Source organism: Leopardus geoffroyi, chromosome D4 (genome assembly GCF_018350155.1).
Source record: "Leopardus geoffroyi isolate Oge1 chromosome D4, O.geoffroyi_Oge1_pat1.0, whole genome shotgun sequence".
In the NCBI taxonomy this organism is placed as follows: domain Eukaryota; kingdom Metazoa; phylum Chordata; class Mammalia; order Carnivora; family Felidae; genus Leopardus; species Leopardus geoffroyi.
Window position 1 is genome coordinate 71,612,667 of NC_059342.1, and position 21,257 is coordinate 71,633,923.

The window sequence follows — 21,257 nt, forward strand, 5'->3', positions numbered from 1 at the left end:
TCCTCCTTCCACCCTCCTCCAAATACCCCTACTTGAAATGCATACAGAATTTAGTAGCCTGAAAAATGATGCAGGACAAAAGAAGGGTGAAAAAATATTCTGCATCAAGATTTAAAGTTCAATCAATACGGCTCTTTTTCAAAGGTATAGTTTTTTTCTTTAACCATGGCTTAAAAATGATTGTCATGAATGAGATGGGGGGGGTTACACTCTAAAAGGAGGGGGAGAAGGTGAAGGAAGTGCAGATGGAAAACTATAATTGTTGAGTACCTACTATGAGCTCTGTATATATCCTATCGTTTAATCCATACAACCATCCTGCGAAGTATGGTGACGTGAGAAGAAATTGAAGCGGAGTGAGGTTACCATGTCTAAGGCTATCCAACAATCAGGATGTGAATTCAAGCCTACCGATTCCAAAGGCTCTTTTCCCCGACTGTACCACACTGTCTGCTAAAACTGAAAGAATCTGGTTAATACGCTAACAGATCAGACTGTAAAATAATCTGAAGAAAATATTCTTGCCATGCAACTGTTCTTCTTCGCTGGACAGAGAAAGTAACCCATGACTACTGTTCAGAAGTTTCTGGACTTACATCTTCCTTTCAAAGTTCCTAGAACAGGTAAAGGCAAAATAATTACCGGAAGAAGACCTAGAGACCACATTCAGAAAACTTGGTGTAAGATTAGCTCTGTCCTGAGATATTCATTAAAACCCTACAAAAAGCCAAGAGAGGGAGAGCAGCAGGATTTACGACTGACCATCTTGACTGGGAGTTTGATGCCTATAGGAATAGCCAGACATTCTAACCACTGAAAACCCAGATTCGTACCAACAGAGGCTGGCTTGCTATAATCACTTGCTCACTGTCCCAGCTGCTTCTTGAACTAAAGAGAACCTCCTTCATAAAAGCACTATTAGCCAAATGCCCACCAAATGACAATTAGAAGGTTACACGCCATCCCTAGAGTGAAACGTACTTTCGGAAACTCAGTGTAAATATTTGACAAAATTAAGATTAATAAGCCCAAACTTATACCAGGTTGAATCACTTACCTGGGGCTGTGAATTTGTGGGGGTGGAAGTAAAGGTGGTCACCATGGCAGCTCTGTAGTTGTGGGCAGTGACCAGGCCCCAGCACAGTGGCACCAGACACAGGAGTCAAGTTATGTTAGCTGCTGATCAGATCACGGTCATGCTAGGAGAAACTGTGTACCTGGAAAAAGAGAGGAAAACCCACATTTAGCCTGAAAGGACGAGCACTTCCTTCCTGGCCAGAGGAAGCAAAAATCCCCCGTTGCATATGCCAACTACTGGCTTAATGAAAAGAAGAATCCAGTTGTGGGGCGGAGGGGGGCACCTGGGTGGCTCAGTCAGTCAAGCATCCGACTTTGGCTCAGGTCATGATCTCGCAGTTCATGAGTTCAAAACCCGTGTCGGGCTCCCTGCTGACAGCTCAGAGCCTAGAGCCTACTTCGGATTCGGTGTCTCCCTCTCCCTCTCTGCTGCTCCCCCACCCCTACTCGCACTCTCTCTCTCTCAAAAAAGAAAAAAACATTAAGAAAAACACTAAAAGAAAAGAATCCAGTAGACAGCATCTAACATCTCAGAGCCAGCACTTCTGTACCATTCATCCAAATCGTGTTACACTGATGCATAGTCAGAAGTCTGAATCCAGGTCTCCTTGCTGGCTACATGTTTCGGGGAGGCAGTTTCAAGCGATAAAGCTGGGGGTAGTGGGCCAAGGGGAGAGCCCGTTCTTCATTCAACAATAAGCAGGTGACCCACGATTGATAACTGACAGTTTAAACAGAAAGGGCAAAGAGAATAATACCATCAAGTGTCTCAAAGATCACCCAGTCCAAGCATACCCGCTTGCAGATGAAAAAACTGAGGTGTGGAGAAGAAAAGAAACTAGCCACACATTTCATTCATGACAGAACCAGGACTAGAGGCACAATCAAGTCCCAGTCTAGCATGGAACATAAGACAATTGAGTACGTTCCATGTTTACGTTTCCTCAGGAAACGTAGTCACCACTAAGATTTTTTTAAAAAGGCAAGACATCCTAATGTTATAGGAGTCAGTTACGAGAATGAATCGAGTACTCCAAAGGGTGGTGGGGGTGGAAGGAGGTGGGAGGGCTTCGTTAGTCAGTCTCGCACAGGAGTGGGGGAAAAGTGCACCTCTACAGTCTTTGTGACATCCTCGGAGAGAGGACGCTCGATATGCACAAAATATAAACACGCCTACTGTTATTAATATGTTCATTAAGAAAATTCAAAAAGATGCTGAGTTCTCTGCAGGAAAGCGTGGCCCAATTTCTGTCACAAGACTGATGTGACTGTTTCCACACTGCAATTCAGTCCAGAGGGAAATTTTTTTAAGAATTTAAGATAACTGTGGGGCACCTGGGTGGCTCAGTCGGTTGAGCATCCGACTTCAGCTCAGGTCATGATCTCATGGCTCGTGAGTTTGAGCCCTGTGTCGGGCTCTGGGCTGACAACCTGGAGCCTGCTTTGGATTCTGTGTCTCCCTCTCTTTCTCTGCCCCTTTCCCACTCGCTCTGTCTCTCAAAAATAAAAACATTAAAAAAATTTTAGAAAAAGAATTTAAGACAATTCTTCCATCTGAAGAAAATTTCTCATTTTTAGGTTTCATAGCACCTAACAATATCCTTTCTTTTATCGACAACATATTTATTGAACATCTACCATGAACCAGGAGCATAAAGAATAAAACTGAGCCTGCCCTGACCTCAGGATGCTTTTGTCTGGAAATGTACTTTCTAGTTTCACTAGCATGCAAGACGATACCTGAACACTTTTAACTCCTGGAAAATGATACTTTTCATTACAGTAAAAGTAAAGATTTAAGTCTTGAGCTGCATACTTAACCCAAGTCTTCTGAACCCCAAACCCTCTGGCACTGCTCTGTATTAGCTGATGATGCTGGGTAAGTCGCAAAACCTCGCAACTGCTTCCTAATAAATAATCTAGGTTTGGCAGCAACTTCTATGAACTTTAAATTGTGATTTTTATTCTGACTGCACATTATCCTTCATACTATAGTTTCAATTGCTTTAAGCTTTTGTTTAGAACTGCGGCCCCTTCCTATTTTCTTCCCTCTGTTAGAGAGACTATAGTTCTTAACAAGTAAAGCTGTCAAACTACTTTGGTATAACATTCAACACAAAATTCCTTAGGTGCCCTGAGATAACACTGATGTTCTTAGTCGTAGCTTTGGGCTGGGGGCGGGGGGCGTTGTTTACCATACTGTGAATTTAAGTGAGCAGCCTGGGAGAAAGGTATATGTACGTGGGAGTGCCTTTCTGCTCGAGTGCCAAGCCTACACTGAGGAAATTACGGGACCCCTATGGTGTGCTGTTTTGTCCTCATATCATTTTATCTTTATCACCCCTATCTTTTTATATTTCTTTTATCCTTTTCATGTATTTCTAATTCACGTTGTCTTGCCCTATCATATTTTGTGTGGTCGGATGAATGTATCAAGAGCATGATAACCAAAACGCCGAAAAGAAGCAGGCAAGTGAGATTCTATTCTTAAAGACTCATGCTCTGTGCTCAGGCCTTATCATTTCTGCCAAGCTAAGTCGTTAACCAATACCTCCTTAAATATTTTCAATATTCAGAGTACAGAGAACTGCCTGAAAGGTGAATAGTGGGCAGCTAGCCTGCAGTGCAGAAAAGGATATAGAAGTACATATGATGAATATGCCAGATGGCATCCCTGCTAAAAACCAAAGTGGGAGGGGCATCTGGGTGGCTCAGTGGGTTGAGCATCTGACTTTGGCTCAGGTCATGATCTCACAGTTTGTGAGTTCAAGCCTTGCATCGGGCTTGCTGCTATCAGCCTGTCAGCGCAGAGCCCACTTTGGATCCTCTGTCCCCCTCTCTCTCTGCCCCACCCCTGCTCACGTGCACACGCGCTCTCTCTCTCCCTCTCAAAAAAATAAAATAAATAAAACATTAAAAAAAAAGCAAAGGAGGAAAGGTAGAAGACTGGGTTTTAATGAAAGCCAAAGAGAGGCTGAGCACTGAGGAACTCGTTTCACATACAGTTTGAGACAGACACTGTTAACTCATTTCATGGACAGAAACCCTGGGGCTTTGAAAGGTTGTGCAGCATGCACACACCCAAAGCCTCACAGCCCAGAAATAAGGGAGCTGACACCTGAACCAGGCCCCGCGCCAGGCCGTGCTCTTTCTGCAGACTAGCCCCCTGCGTGAACACAAAGTAAGGAGAGAAAGGGCTTAGAGTTTTCTTAAGCAAAAGTTTCAGACAGTCCTGAAGACAGCAGCATGGAAGTCAGAGGTCCTACAGGGTAACTAATTTCCCCAAACTCTGAAACAGAGAATCCTGCACCACCCGCTCTCCTCTGTAGAAAACTGTAATGATGGGGCGCCTGGGTGGCGCAGTCGGTTAAGCGTCCAGCTTCAGCCAGGTCACGATCTCGCGGTCCGTGGGTTCGAGCCCCCATCAGGCTCTGGGCTGATGGCTCAGAGCCTGGAGCCTGTTTCCGATTCTGTGTCTCCCTCTCTCTCTGCCCCTCCCCCGTTCATGCTCTGTCTCTCTCTGTCCCCCAAAAAATAAATAAAAACGTTGGAAAAAAAATTAAAAAAAAAAAAAAAAAAAAGAAAACTGTAATGATGTGTTCCTAGTTCTGATGCACATTACATGTACATTACATGTCCTTGAGCTGTCTAATAGATAGCCCAGACTGGTAGCTTCATCTATTGAAGAAGAAAGAAAGAAAATAAAGCAGAAAATTAACTGCCTTCTCCTAAAGCATTTCAGACCTGTCTAGTTGGGAGGCTTTTGTCGAACCTATTCTCACATGATAGGAGCCCTTTATGAAATGGCATATGGTGACTTAACTCTAAAAAAACAAGGGCTAAGCAATACTACCTCAAAGGATATCAATCAGCTGTCTCGTGGGAGTAAAGTCCTAAAATGACATTTATAAGACTTACCTCCCAGCTTATTTACCAAACTGCACAAATCATGGGGGGGAGCTAGACAAGATGACAAGACATCTTGAATAATTCCCTTCAGTCCCTAAGCAAGTAAGCCAGCTCACTTAGACACGTTGGTCCCCTGCTCTCCCAGAGCCTCACAATGGCAACCACAGCACTAACTGGGTTTCTATAGAAATTCATCTCTCTCCAAACTCTCCCAAGCATTTGGATGCCTGTCCTGTAGTTCTTCCAATCTGCCATCAACCCAGCTCTCTGCTTCCTTTGCTTGAGCTGGAAGACTGTGCTCCAGCCACAGAGTGATGGGGGTTGGCCCCATTGAACCCAGCTACTCTTGGGTCATTACTGTTGCCCCTCCTCTCCTCTTCATTCTCCGTCCTAGGCATCTCTTCTGATCTGTGCCATTCTTCACAAAACCACAAACCACCTCTCATGCCCCTCACTTGCACAAAATCAGCTGTCACTTACTTATTTACTGGTCCATTCATCTATTCCCCTGTAGTCATTGGGTATGAATTACCTCATTATCCCTCCCTACAATTCAAAACAGATGTACAAAACAAAATCCACAAATAAGAGAGCTACATCGGCTCATTCTTCCTGCGCCAGATTATTAGAGAAATAACCAGGGGCGCCTGGGTGGCTCAGTCGGTTGAGGGGCCGACTTCGGCTCAGGTCATGATCTCGCGGTCCGTGAGTTCGAGCCCCGCGTCAGGCTCTGTGCTGACAGCTCAGAGCCTGGAGCCTGTTTCAGATTCTGTGTCTCCCTCTCTCTGACCCTCCCCCATTCATGCTCTGTCCCTCTCTGTCTCAAAAATAAATAAACGTGGGGCGCCTGGGTGGCGCAGTCGGTTAAGCGTCCGACTTCAGCCAGGTCACGATCTCGCGGTCCGTGAGTTCGAGCCCCGCGTCAGGCTCTGGGCTGATGGCTCAGAGCCTGGAGCCTGTTTCCGATTCTGTGTCTCCCTCTCTCTGCCCCTCCCCTGTTCATGCTCTGTCTCTCTCTGTCCCAAAAATAAATAAACGTTGAAAAAAAAATTAAAAAAAAATAAATAAATAAATAAATAAATAAACGTTACAAAAAAAAAAAAAGAATTAAAAAAAAATACATTTATAAAAAAAAAAAAAGAGAGAGAGAAATAACCAATAACCAACAAAAATAGGACTATCCTGAAATCAGCCCTAGAAGCCATAGATGGAACCCCTGGCTTAAATTTTCAGAAAAATAGACTAGAAAGAATCAATATGGGAAGCTGACGGATGGACGAAGCTACAACATCCCCTTCATGCAAAACTACACTGAATGGACAGAAAATAAGCAAAAGAGACCCTAACAGACTCATAATGACGCTCCTAGTTCAGAGGAATGAGAGTTGGATGGAATGAAGCCAGGAAGCATTGGAGTACATTTAAATTACACTCACTCCTTAAAAGGGGTTCCTGGCTTCAGCTGAACAAGTTATCTCTGGCTGTATTTACTTCTGATTTACATGTGGCCATGAGGACTGCCCCCAGAAAACATGTCAGGGGGAAACCTCTACCAGCTGGCTTCTGACATGGCCAACGTTGCTAAGTGACAATGACCTTATTACTAACTGCTGAGTGCCACACCAAATACCTAAAAGAAAGTCTGGTTCTGAGGCGAACTCCCCTTTGTTTACTTCTGTAGCCGATGCTGGCTCCCTCGGCCTCAAAGGAAGATGAATTTCTAATTGGTAAATTAATCTACTATAAATCTGACCATTTTCCTCCATCTGGACTTGAGTCAAACAGTGACTCATTTCAGTCTCTTGAAAGAACACAGGGCAATACCCGATACTGCATATGCATAGACCTCCCTCTCCACGGATAAGCAACAGAGAAAAATCCAAACCCACCAGGCAAATGAAAAATATTATGCTTCAAGAGAAGGGAAGATTCTAGGATAGAGCAAATATTTACTTAATAATAAGTGTACTACATTAAAAAAAAAACTTTAAAAATTATGTGATCAGAATGAGCCTGCATTAACCAAAAAAAAAAAAGAAAAAAGAAAAAATTCTGAATTATGAACTTAAATGAAGGCAGTCAATAAATCAGAAAACAGAATAAAAATAAAGCAAAAAATAGTTTTTGTGAAGCAGAAAATGAAGCTGGGGCGGTGGGGGCAGGGCGGCTTACAGGGGTAAAGATTTCAAAGTTGTCATCCCCAAAACATATCAGATGAACAAAAAGTACTAAAGGGGGAAAGAAGTCATCAATGCTAAAACCAGGAAAGAATAAATTTATCCTCAAAGTTTTAGAAAAGTGTTACACATAAATAGAAGCTTTTAGATGAAGTAGGAAATTTTTTCAGGCTTGAAATTTGTGGTATCCTTCTGCAGAGAGCTCTACAGTCTGGCAGAAACCAAGCAGAAAAAAACTCTGAACCTCAAACCTGGAGGAACAAGAAGATGTGATATAGGGAGGTCAGAGCTATAGCTTGTCTTAGTATTTATTCCCCCTACCAAAGCTAACGACCATCTGAAGCCAGGCTTGTATCACCTAAGGACTAAGACTCTGCTCTCGAATCTGAGCAGATGAAAACATTTAGCACTAATAACATCAGAAAGATGACATTGCACCCACTGAAACAAAAGCAGGATACTTAGAAACTGCTAATTCAAAATGCAGTAGTGGAAGGATTGGAATATCAAGTTAAGAAACTTGCCCAAAATGTAGAGCAAAAAACAAAGGAAAAGAGAACAGTAAGAAGGAAAATGGTAGAGGAGCAGCCCAGGAGATCCAAAGGCTAAATCGAAAGCAATTCCAGAATGAAAGAATAAAGGAAACAGGGTGGGGAGGGGTGGGGGAGGGGAGGGTTACATACCTGGAAACATTACCTAAAGTAGAAAGTCTTAAGTTTGTTGACTGTTAGGGTCTACTGAGTGCCTGCCTATCTGCCCACCTGATTTTAATATGCCCACATGAAGCACACCATCATGGAAACTTTTTAAACAGTAGGTATAGAAAAAAAATCCTGTGACCAATTAGAAATTGGGGGGGGGGGGGTGGTGAGGGGGAGGGTTGGTGAGGGAGGCTCATAAACAAAGAATTAGGGATCAGAAAGTCTTTGGACTTCTCAACAGCAACCAGGAAGCTAGAAGACAATGAGGCAAGTGATTTACAACCTCCAATTCTATTGGAGGATGTTCTTTGGCAAAACAGGGAGGAAAATGAGAAAAAGAAAGGCAAGTAATACAGGAATAGGAGTGTAAAACAAAAGGAATTTCTGGCATAAATGGATGACAGGTAATAGGACTCAAAAAGCAGCCTTGATGGAATAACTGTCCACCCGGATCTATTGAGAGGAGACTTCTAGAACTGACAGAGTTTAGGACTGAATGAGTACACAGAATGCTAAGCACACAGAAGACTAAGTAAATATAAAAAGAATGATTAAAACTTTTTTCCTCTTGTAAGAATTTGCAGAAGAGGAAAAAGGACTCTTTTTCTAAAATTCTAGATGGCTCGACTATTAACATTAACAAGGTCATGATGGCATTAACATGGAGTAGTGGCCTAATCAAAATCACAACCTAACTATATTAGGATGGAGAGGTATAGATGGGAATATGTGTAAGGCACATCTTCCACGTGGGATATATATAAGTATTTAAAACTAATATGTCAAAAAGTAGAAGTAAAAAATCTCGGAGGTGCAATGCAAATACTGAACAAAGTAACTAAAACAATTAAAAATGCTAGCTATGGCAAGGGTACAATGGTAGGGAGAAAGGAGTTCCTTTTCTTGAGCAAGCCTCATACAGCTGCTTGACACTTTACATCACAAACATGTAAAACTTTAGGGGCACCTGGGTGGCTTGGTCAGTTAAGTGTCCAACTCTTGATTTCGGCTCAGGTCATGATCTCACAGTCATGGGATCAAGCCCCGCGTCAGGCTCTGCACTGATAGCACAGAGCCTGCTTGGGATTCTCTCTCTCCCTCTTTCTCTCTCTGCCCCTGCCCCACTTATTCTCTGTGTTTCTCAAAATAAATAAACATTAAAAAAAAAAAAAAAACGCAACCATGTGTAACTTTAAAAAATAAAAGCAAAAAAAATAAGAAGAAGAAAAATAATATCACCGCTGACACTGTAAGTTTAAAACTACAGCAGGCAGAAATGCCACTACAGAAAATCAAGTTGACGCCATGGAAGATGAGCTTGAGAAAAATCACACGCACTTATAATAATAGAATTTACTAGACTCCTTAGATGTTATGGCTAGGGAGCACCGAAAGTAGAGATTCAATTTAAGGATAACTGGTATATCTGAGAAGGACAAATGGCACAACAGTGATTTCACAATAAAAGCAAACTTTGCTTAAAAGATGTTAAATTCGTAGACTTAAAGAGCTCACCACAAAAAAACAGATGAGACGGGCTAAATCAAAATTTAAAACTTCTGTGCAGGGGCGCCTGGGTGGCGCAGTCGGTTAAGCGTCCGACTTCAGCCAGGTCACGATCTCACGGTCTGTGAGTTCGAGCCCCGCATCAGGCTCTGGGCTGATGGCTCAGAGTCTGGAGCCTGTTTCCAATTCTGTGTCTCCCTCTCTCTCTGCCCCTCCCCCGTTCATGCTCTGTCTCTCTCTGTCCCAAAAATAAATAAACGTTGAAAAAAAAAAAATTAAAAAAAAAAAAAACTTCTGTGCAAAGGACACAAACAAAAAGTGACAATACAGGGACGCCTGGGTGGCTCAGTTGGTTAAGCTTCTGACTTTGGCCCAGGTCATGATCTCACGGTTTGTGAGTTCGAGCCCCGCGTTGGTCTCTGTGCTAACATCACAGAGCCTGCTTCAGATCTGCTGTCTCCTTCGCTCTCTGCCCCTCCCCCACTAACACTCTCTCAAAAATAAACATTAAAAAAAAAAAAGTAAAAATACAATCCACGGAATGGGAGAAAATATTGCAAATCCTAAATCTAAAAGGGAGTTAATATCCAGAATACATAAAGAACTCCTACAACTCAACAAAAAAAATCCAACAACCCAATTAAAACATGAATAAAAAACTTGAACATTTCTCCATATACAAATGGCCAAAAGACACAGGCCAATACAGTCAACATCTGAATAATGAGGGAAAGCAAATCAAAACTACAAGATACCACCTCACATCCGTTAGAATGACTGCTACCAAAACAGCAGAAAATAAGTATTAGCAGGGATGTGAAGAAATTGGAGCCTTTATTTTACTGCTGATGATACTGTATGTGCTGCTGGCAAAATGGCTCAGCTCAGGATGGTGGTTCCTCAAAAAGTTAAACATGGAATTCTCATATGACCCAGCAATTCCACTTCTGGATATATAACCAAAAGTTGAGGGCGTCCAGGAAGCTCAGTCATTTGAGTGTCCGACTCCAGCTCAGGTCTTGATCATGCAGTTTGTGAGTTCAAGCCCCCCATTGGGCTTGCTGCTGTTAGTGCAGAGCCCTCTTCAGATCCTCTGTCCCTCTCTCTCTGCCCCTTCCCCACTGGTGCTCTCTCAAAAATCAATAGAACATTAAAAAAAAAAAAAGGAATCAGGGCACCTGGGTGGCTCGGTCAGTTAAGTGTCCAACTTTAGCATAGGTCATGATCTCGTGGTCTGTGAGTTCAAGCCCCGCATCAGGCTCTGTGCTGACAGCTCAGAGTCTGGCGCCTGCTTTGGATTCTGTGTGTGTGTCTCTCTCTCTGCCCCTTTCCTGCTCATGCACTGTCTCTCTCTTTCTCAAAAATAAATAAACATTTAAAAAATCAGGGCACCTGGGTGGCTCAGTCGGTTGGGCATCCGACTTTGGCTCAGGTCATGATCTCGCAGTCTGTGAGTTTGAGCCCCACGTTGGGCTCTGTGCTGACAGCTCAGAGCCTGGAGCCTGCTTCGGATTCTGTGTCTCCCTCTATCTCTGCCCCTCCCCTGCTCATGCTTTGTCTCTCTCTGTCTCAAAAGTAAATAAAAACATTAAAAAAAAAAAATTTTTTTTAAATAAAAAAAAAGAATTGAAAACAGGTTCTTAAAGAGATACTGGTTCACCCATGTTCGTAGCAACATTATTCACAATAGCCAAAAAGTGGAAGCAACTCAAGGATCCATCAACAAGTGAATGGATGAACAGTGTAGTATAGAAATACCATGGAATAGTATTCAGCCTTAAAAAAGAAGAAAATTCATGGGGCGCCTGGGTGGCGCAGTCGGTTAAGCGTCCGACTTCAGCCAGGTCACGATCTCGCGGTCCGTGAGTTCGAGCCCCGCGTCGGGCTCTGGGCTGATGGCTCAGAGCCTGGAGCCTGTTTCCGATTCTGTGTCTCCCTCTCTCTCTGCCCCTCCCCCGTTCATGCTGTGTCTCTCTCTGTCCCCAAAATAAATAAACGTTGAAAAAAAAAAAAAATTTAAAAAAAAAAAAAGAAGAAAATTCTGACACATATTACAACATGGATAAACCTTAAGGGCATTATGCTAAGTGAAATAAGCCAGTAACAAAAAGACAAGTACTTTGTGATTCCACTTATATGAGACACCTAGAGTAGTCAAATTCATAGAGGGAAGGGTGGTTACCAGGGTCTAGGAGAGGAGGGAATGGGACTTGTTGTTTAACGGGTACTGAGTTTCAGTTTTGCAAGATGAAAAGAGTTCTGGAGATCTGTCAACAATGTGAATATACTTAAACACTACCTAAACTTGAAAATGGTTAAGATAGTAAATTTTATGTTATATATACAGGTGACCACAATTAAAAAGGGGGGGGGGGGGAAGAGCTCACCACATTCCAGGAAAGATATGAAGTGCATTACCTACAATCAAAACACAAGTTTGTTAAGTTAGTAGACTGCAAGAGTTAAAAGAATTCCCATTTAAAAAAAAAAAAATCCAATTGATGAAAAAGAATCAAATCACAGGGGGAAACAAATGGACTGGACGTAGCCACCCATTGGTGGCTCACCTTCTCTTGTGACCCACCCTGGCCACAAGAGAAGACAAGATGGTAGCAACTTTCATGATTTTGTCAGAAATATAGGATGACTCAAAAAGCATGCGTTCACCCAAACCGTCATTTACTTGCAACAGCAAGAACAAGGCACTCTTATTCAATATAATCGGGATCTATTTCACCCTGAAAAATCCACTTGATGACATAATGCAATTAATCATGTGAAACATCAAAATAATGTGCTCAGGAGAGTCAGCATAAGCGGTGTCCGTGTCAACACAGAATACCTGTGACCATAACAGGACCAAAAAAAAAAAAAATGGAGTTATTAAAACTATTAAAAGAAAAGCTACATAATTGAAATGCATATAAACTGGAATGAATATAAACTGAAATGCATATAAACCATAATAAAAAAACTCCAGAAAATCACAAGAAAAAGGAAAACATTCTTCACCTTTTGAGAGTCAATCAATACTGTCTTATTTCTAAAGTCAATAAAAGGAGAATTTCAGCCTCAAAAAGCCTATAAAGGGTGCCTATGGGGCCATGCTATGTTTTTTATCTGAACTTTCTATCCTTACCACTGCTTCCCATAAAACCAGTGAGGCAAATGGTCCAGCTGGGACGAAGAAAGCTGTGATCACTCTCAGTCCATCTGCTTCGCATGCAGAGTTAGAACAAAGAAATCAGAAAAGCACTTGAGAAACCAAATCATTTCCTCATGTTTTGTTTTAAAATACCATCTCTACCTGTGGCAGCAGAAACTCTCCTCTCCTCTTCAAAGTATCAGGCCCAAGATCTTGCTTCAATATATTCACTGAAGACAATATATTTCGTGTTCTGAAGTCTTTTCCTACATATAGGATCAGTTTTTCCATTTGCTTCTCCAGCTTTTCAATCAGACCTTTCATTCTACATTTGGCCTAAAAGTCTATCATTCTTTCCATATGGCACTCAGCTGACGCATTCCAAGGAAGGAATACACGCTGCCTGCAGGAGGAGAAACAAAAGCATCACAATCGCCCTATTTTACATGGATCTTATCAGTTCAGAGTCCAGTATTCTACAGATTGAAGAGACTGGCCCAAAATTATTTAAAAAAACGCACCGTGCTGATTTCAAATGCTATATAGTGACATACAGTTTTCACTTGTGAACAGTGTTCTTGACTGGGAGTGACACTATCCTGAAATGTGTCAAAAGAACCAGGAATTGTCAAAACACAATTGGCAGAAAAATCTCAGAATCATTGTCACTACTAAGGCGAGAGATGTGTTGGCCATACTCTGTATATAGTCTCAAACTCAAGCTAGTTTGTGTCCTATTCTTGGAAAATGGGGGAAGGGGGGTAGTTTAGTAATAGTGGATCAGGAATGGGCTAGAATTACAGACTTCAGAGTTAGAGAAAAATGGTAACTGAGTGTGTTCAATCACGAGAGAGCAGGGAGAAAAGAGATGGAAATGAAGGAAGAAAAGTCAACTAAAAAGACTAAGAAAATCCTCTTGAGAGGTAGGACAAATTTCTCTTTGGATAAGGGACAGACTTATTGCTACCCTGTTTCTTTCCACAGCCCAACGCCCACAATGTCTAAGCGCTTGGTCTTGCTATCTCACACCAGGACCCTCAGTCATTTGTATAGAACATCCACACTAGTGCAAAGACTAATGGGATTTAGGATCTGCATCCAAGGGAGGAAATACCCTGAAGCATAGCACAGATAAATTTTACTGAGGAATGTTTCAGGAGAGAGCCTCTGCGCCAAGCTGGAGTATTCACAGTATGTAAGTTTCAAGACAAGGAGAATTACAACCTCTATAACCAAGCCTCGGGCCAAGCTGGACTCCACCAAATACAGCCAATGGAGGAGACAGAAGATATTTTCTTCTAAGAGCAAGTGCATGTTTCTAAAATCAGAATTCCCAAATGGCTTAGAAGGAATGGGAGCATACATATTCATATTAGTAGAGGTGAGGGGAAGGGAAAAAGGGAAGAGAGTAAATCGGAGAGGGGGCAAAGTATCCAAATAGCTGGCCAGAATATACAAGTCTATGGCTATGATAAGAAAAGTGATTCCACCCAGAATAACAGTTTGTAACAGCAAAAGTTACTGTCAATGGGGGCATCTAGGAATTTATACCGTGTAAAGAACTAATACTAAGGGCAAAGATTTTGCTACAAGGATACTTAATGGACTATCATATACGAATGGCAAATTTCAGAAACAATCTAAACACTCAGTACTACAATACTTGCCAATCGAGTTATGAAAACAATGTTTACATACGATTTAATTTTATATGATAAAAATGTATACAATTTTTATACCATAAAAATTAAATTGTATTGAAATTATATATCTATATATCCCCCCATTTTGAAAAGCATACAAAGATAATACATATATATTTATTAAGCCCTGAGGTGGTGCTGATCACTCAGAATATCCTGTTTTGCCAGAAAATAAGACAGCACTCAAAGAATTATGGGCACATGTTAAAAGAACAAGGAAATTTGCTTGAAGGGCACCCTCCCAACCCAAAATAAAAATTTTAAGCTTCAAAATAAATGACAATAACAGATTTATAACCCTTTAAAGGTTAAATTTATAACCTTTTAAATAAAATAGAAATAATGAGTTCATTTTAATATAAATAAACTAATAGAGGTTTGGCAAGAAATGAGATATTGACATAGACCCAAATACTTTCCCACAAGATTCTCATTAATTACAAAGGAAAATCCGTAACTTTGTAGTGGAGAAGTCTGGAAGACACCACCTTAATCAAGTCATCAAAGTGAACATCACAGGAAACTGAAATAAATTGACATGTGCCACCTGACAGGACCCGATAAGAAGAACAGAGCATCACTTCTGTGACACTCCTGTCAAAGTTTCAAAATCTGAACCTAATCAGAAGGATACATGGGTTCAACCCAACCCGAGCGACATGCTACAAAATAACTTTCCTATAACCTCTAAAAGATCAGGTCACAAAAGGGGGAAAAACACCGAGAAACTGTTCCGTGTTAAAGGACACGAAAAAGAGACATAAGAAACTAATACAACCCAAGATTCAGGATTAGATCCTTTGCTTTAAAGGATCTTATTGAGACAACCTGGGGAAAATTCAGAGCGATCTGAAAATTAGCTGACATATAATGACAATGATGATGTTCGTTTCCTAATTTTGATGGTGGTTTTGTGACTACGTGAAGAACATCTTTGTATGCAGGGAAACATAAAGTATTTGAGGTGTTAAGGCAACATGTCAGCAAGTCACTCTTAACTGACTCAGTGAGATAAAAGTTCCCTTCGTACTTCTGTACTCTATTTGCAACTTTTCTGTAAGTCTGAAAGGGGGGTGGGGGGGAAGCAGGAGCAGCAGAAGCCCCACCATAGAAAAGAAAATGTGTTTAATTGGAAGGAAGTGTTCCTGTGTCACCGTTTAACATACAAATAGACATGCCCGAGAAGAAATTGAATTTTTCAAAATTTAATCTGGTCAGGAGTCATTGTTACAAATTACATGACTACCCCAGACACACATGCGCCTGATTTGAGAGAAGACAGGAAAAGACGTCTCAGACAAATGGCTGAGTAGAAGAGGCACGTTGCCAAAAGTCAAATAGGTCTTTTGGAAAAGGAGAAGTCTGGACCACAGCAAACAGTGCAGGCAGCATCATACGACCAAGGTTTGCTTTATTTTCAAAGCGAAAGAAGTTATGGTATCAAAGAGATACATTTACATGCAACACAAAACAAAGAAACAGGCAGATATCCCAGCAATGTGGCCTTAAGACGTCTTCTGTGTCCAGGATGTAGGGAAAATGTGACAAGGGACCACGTTCTTTGAAGATGGTGGATTATGAAATTTCTTCTGCCTACCAGCAAGAATAATCGCTTCCAGATGCTGTTTGGCCCACAACGTGCTATTCAAAAATACGAACATGTTATTTATTTTCGAATTTCCAAGAGCCAAATAAGAAACCTAGTTTCCTTCACTAATTTCTAATTAAACTGGAGGTAAGTTACCTTTGGCGAAAAGGAAGAAAAAAAAAAAAAAACCCTGTACGTCCGAAGTCTAGACTTAGACATCCTGCCCAAAGTTTTGAGGAGGGGAAAAAAATAAAGGCCGTTGAATACAATACTAGTTATCTACTTTGCCATGGGAAAAATGAGGCGCTTAATTTAATTTCCTTTCCTGCTCTCCACATACACCACTTTCCCTCAGCGAAGTCCCTCCTGGCAATATCTCTTTAAAACAGACTTCTTTAGAACAGTAAGTATAGAGGGAAACCTCGAGAACACTGCTATTGTGCTACAGCGTGAATTATTCCCAGCTGGGCTGAGGATATGTAAATACCTTCCTTTCCTGAGAATTCACGAAGGTGTTTCTGCCAACTTGAGAGGTCAGTGAGGAAACGCTGGCCTCGTTCATTAATACAATTTTATGAGTAACATTTCAAATATTATCATCTCTGTTGAAGAAATCAGGAATGTGAAGCAAAGGGAATTAAATGGTCCTGCTCAGTTCACAATGATTTAGTAACTATGAAAACAAACAAACAAAAAAGGGCCCCTCCCTGACTTACATGAATGGTAGTCTAACTCTTGTCCTTTTACGAAAGGGTTTTAAATGTGACAGTGGATATTTTTAAAAAATTATTTGTGAAGCTGTTTATCACGAAAGCAGCAGAAAATGGAAAGGAAAAGAAGCCTTTTTCATAAACTGCAACGAGATAATAAAACCACAAAGTAGCCGCAAAACCCCAATGCCTGAGATGTGACCTAAAAACCAGCTGGAGACCTAAAAACAGCTGTGAGATACCACTTGAAAGACTTCTGACCATCTAACCATCAGTCTGAAAAATGCTGTCCTACTTGTCCAGAAACATCACAGGGGGAAATCCAAATATGTAAAGAATGGAGAGTGTCATTCAGAAAAAGTCTCATTAATGTAGAAAGGTATTGTATGGCTAGGCCAAAGAGAAGAGAAAGCAGCATAAAATTTAAAAGAGAATTCTGGTATAAAAGGAAGCAGAAAAAGAAAAACAGTGTTGCTAAACTGATGTTACCTGAAAAATCTGGGAGAAGGAAAAACAACCAACCAGACTCGGCGGCTGCAGTTTCTACCTGACCAAGAATTTCCTGGGGCTTAAAAAGGAAGGAGTGTGCTGTAGGGCCGGGGTTAGTGTGGTTGCTGTTTTCAGCCAAGTCATGGAGATAAAATAAGCAGGCATATCTATAAATCCTTTGTGTTCCAAGATTTCTTCATTTTACCCTACTGTGGTTCTGGGCTCCCGGAAACTGAGTGTGGTGTGCTCAGTCCACGGCAAAGGAGCGGCTCCAGAGGGAAGAGGAAACGGTCACCTCTCTCAAGAGCCATCCCTGTTTGAGTGGTGGCTGTGGAGGCGACCAGGATGACAAGCAAGGACTCTTCTCCTGCTGGGGCCTGATGGTTTCGTTTTGGAGCCTGATCTCAGATCCATGTTACATGAACTCCTCTCAGCTGGAGTCTGTAGCACCACACTGATTTCTTTTGGCCCCAATCCCGCATTGCAGCTGTTTGTACTTATTTGAGGTATGGTGTATTTTGAAACAAAATGAACCAGATTTCCCCTACTGCCTATGTCAGTGCCTGGTAATGGAAAACATTAACTCTTCTCCAACCAGGATACTGACAATTGCAGTACACCCACTATATGCAGGAAAATACAAAGGAGACAGGGACCCAGAGCTGGGAGAGGTTCTCCAGATGAGCTTATTTCAAAGCAAAGGGCAGATATTCCATCACTTACACAGTTTCTGGACCCTATCCATCTCCAAACGAGTTTCATCCAGCTTGCAGAAGGTTCTATAAGAACAGGAGTCATAAGTTTGAATGATTATATGCCAACAAATTGGACAATCTAGAAGAAACAGATGTATTCCTAGAAACATACAACCTACCAAGATGGAATCGTAAAGAAATAGAAAATTTGAGCAGACCCAACAGGAGCAAGGAAATAGCAACAGTAATCAAAAACCTCCCTACAAAGAAAAGGCCAGGACTAGATAGTTTTGCTGGTGAATTCTACCAAACACTGAGAAAAGAATGAATGCCAATCCTTCCCAAACACTTCCAAAAAAACTGTACTCCCAAACTCATCTTACAAGGCCAACATTACCCAGATACCAAAGCCATGTAAGGACACTACAAAAGCACATAAGCCAATATCCCTGATAAACACAGGTGAAAAAATTCTCAAAATTTTAGCAAACCCAATTCAACAGCACATTAAAAGGATCATACACCATGATCAAGTGGGATTTAACACTGGGATGCAAGGAGGGTTCAATGTCCACAAATCAGTAAGCATGATACAACCACATTTATAAAGGATAAAAATGATCCTCTCAACAGATGCAGAAAAAGCATTTGACAAAATCTACATCTGTTCATAACAAAAACTCTCAACAAATTGGGAACAGAAGGAACACACCTCAAAATAATAAAGTCCACATATGACAAACCCACAACTAACATTATTATGCTTGACAATGAAAGGTTGAAAGCTTCCTCACTAAGATAAGGAACAAGGCAAGGATGCCCACTCTCACCACTCCTATATATAGTACTGGAAGTTCTAATTAAGGCAATTAGGCAAAAAGACAAAAGGCATCCAAGCCAGAAAGGAAGGAAAGTTGTCTCTATTTGCAGATGATGTAAACTTATACACGGAAAATCTGAACGACTCCACCAAAAATCTGTTAGAATAAATTCAGTAAAGTTGCAGGATATAAAATGAGTAAACAAAAATCGTTTGTCTCTACATATGAACAACCACCTCCCTCAAAAAAAACAAAGAAAATGACCCCATTTATAATGGCATCAAAAACAACAAAATGCTTAAGAATTATTATTTGACGAAGGCAGCAAATACATGCTGAAAATTAGAAGACTGGTGAAAAAAAACTGGAAGACACAAATTAAAGATATCCTGTGTTTGAGGATAAGGATAAATATTATTAAAATGTCCACACTACCAAAAGCCATCTAACAATTCAATGCATTCTCTATCAATATTACTATAGCATTTTTCGAAGCAATAGAAAAAAATTCTAAAATTCATATGGAACCACAAAAGACCCAAATAGCCATAGCAGTCCTGAGAAAGAACAATAAACAGAGGCACACAATTCCTGATTTCAAACTTTATTACAAGCTGCAGTAATCAAAATAATAACACATAAAAACAAACACATAAGCAACTGACACAGAACTAAGGCTTGAGAAATAAGACCACAATTAATGACTAATTATGATCAGTTAATATACGACAAGGAATCTAAGAATACACAGTGGGAGCAAGGATAGTCTTTTCAACTAAGAAATTTGGTGCTAAGAAATTTGGACATCCACATACAAAAATAAGAATAAAACTGTACCCCTGTCTTACACTACTCACAAAAATTAACTCAAAATGAATTAGAGACTTAAATAGAAGACAAAACTGTGAAAGCACTAGACAAAAAAAAACATAAGGGAAAAGCTCCTTGAAATTGGTCTTGGCAACAAATTTTTGGATATGATACCAAAAGCACAAACAATAAAAGCAAAAATAAACAAGTGGGACTACCTCAAACTAAGAAATCTCTGCACAGCAAAAGAAACAAGCAGCAAAAAAAAAAAAAAAAAAGGCACCTACAGAAAAATAATTGGAAAGCATACATCTGATAAGGGAATAATATCTAAAATATATAAGGAACTCATACAACTCAATGACAAAACAAAAAATGTGATTTTAAAAACAGGACTTGAAAAAAAAAGGACTTGAATAGACATTTTTCCAAAGACACACAAATGGCCAATGAACACCTGAAAAGATGCTCAACAGCACTCATCATCAGGGAAATGCAGATCAAAACCACAATGAGATACCACCTCATGCCTACAGAATGGCTATTATCAGAAAGACAAGAGGCAGTGGAGAAAAAGGAACCCTCGTGCACTCTTGGTGGGAATATAAATTGGTACAGTCACTGTGGAAAACAGTATGGAGGTTACTCAATTAAAAATAGAAATACCATATGATCTAGCAATACCACTTCAGGGCTTATATCTAAAGGAAGTAAAATCACTATCTCAGAGAAATATATGCACTGCCATTTTTATGGCAACATTAACAACAGCCAAGACATGGAAACAACCTAACTATCCATGGACAGACGAAAGGCTAAAGGAAATGTGCTGTATATATGTACAATGGCATATTATTCAGCCATAAAAAGGGGAATCCTGCCGTTGGTGACACTGATAGACCCTGAAGGCATTATACTAAGTGATGTATGTCAGACAGGGAAAGACAAATATTGTATGCCCTCACTTACATGTAAAATCTAAAATAGTGAACTCATAGATATAGTGAGTTGAATGGGGGTTGCCAGGGCCAGAGAGTGAGGGAAATGGGGAGGTATAGGTCAAAGGGTACAAAATTCCAGCTATAAAATGACTAAGCTCTGGGGATCTGTACAGAGGACTATAACATTCTGTATTATACACTTGAAAGTCATTAAGAGAGTGGATCTTAAATGTTATGACTACCAAAACCAAAAAAAAGGTAATTATGTGAGATAATGGTTATGTTAACTAACCTTATTACGGTAATCATTTTTCAACATAAAGTTGCAAATCATTATGTTGTACATCCTAAACTTAGATAACGTTATAGGTTGATAATAGCTCAATAAAGCTGGGGCATCAGGGCACCTGGGTGGCTCAGTCAGTTAAGTGTCCAACTCTTGATTCTGGCTCAGGTCATGATCTCACGGTTGGTGGGATGGAACCCCACATCGGGCTCTGTGCTGACAGTATGGAGCCTGCTTGGGATTCTCTCTCTCTCTCTCTCTCTCTCTCTCTCTCTCGATAAATAAATAAATTTTAAATATATATTTTTAAAAAAATAAGTCAGAGAAAGACAAATATGATTTCATTCACATGTGGAATTTAGGAAACAAATGAGAAAAAGGGAGAGAGAGACAAATCAGCAAACAGGCTCCTAACTATAGAAAACAAGCTAGTCACCAAAGGGGAGGCAGGTGGGGGAGTAAGTGACCTAGGTGGAGAGGATTAAGAGTACACTTACCACGATGACCACTGAGTTATGCAGAGAATTGCTGAATCACTATATTGTACACCTGAAACTAATACCACAATGTATGTTAACTATACTGGAATTAAAATTTAAAACTTAATAAAAAATAAATAAAATTGTTTTTAAAAATCCATGGTTCTCAGAGAGCCGAGAATCTTAAGCCCGGTACATACACAAGAATGAACACCTTTCC

At 40.6% G+C, this 21,257-nt stretch overlaps 1 protein-coding gene across 13 annotated transcripts in view; it reads right to left on the bottom strand.

The window, feature by feature from the left end:
• Positions 1-21,257, bottom strand: part of LPAR1 (lysophosphatidic acid receptor 1) — a 136,270-nt gene that overhangs the window by 80,179 nt on the left and 34,834 nt on the right. For 5 of the 13 annotated variants that reach the window (XM_045469658.1, XM_045469661.1, XM_045469660.1 and 2 more), the window contains exon 2: positions 1,058-1,217. In XM_045469658.1, coding sequence (XP_045325614.1) covers positions 1,058-1,102 — 45 coding nt within the window. In that variant the 5' untranslated portion in view covers positions 1,103-1,217. Of the gene's footprint in view, positions 1-1,057; positions 1,218-11,757; positions 11,789-12,509; positions 12,919-21,257 lie in introns of all 13 variants that reach the window. The other 8 variants (XM_045469651.1, XM_045469650.1, XM_045469648.1 and 5 more) reach the window with 3 other exon arrangements.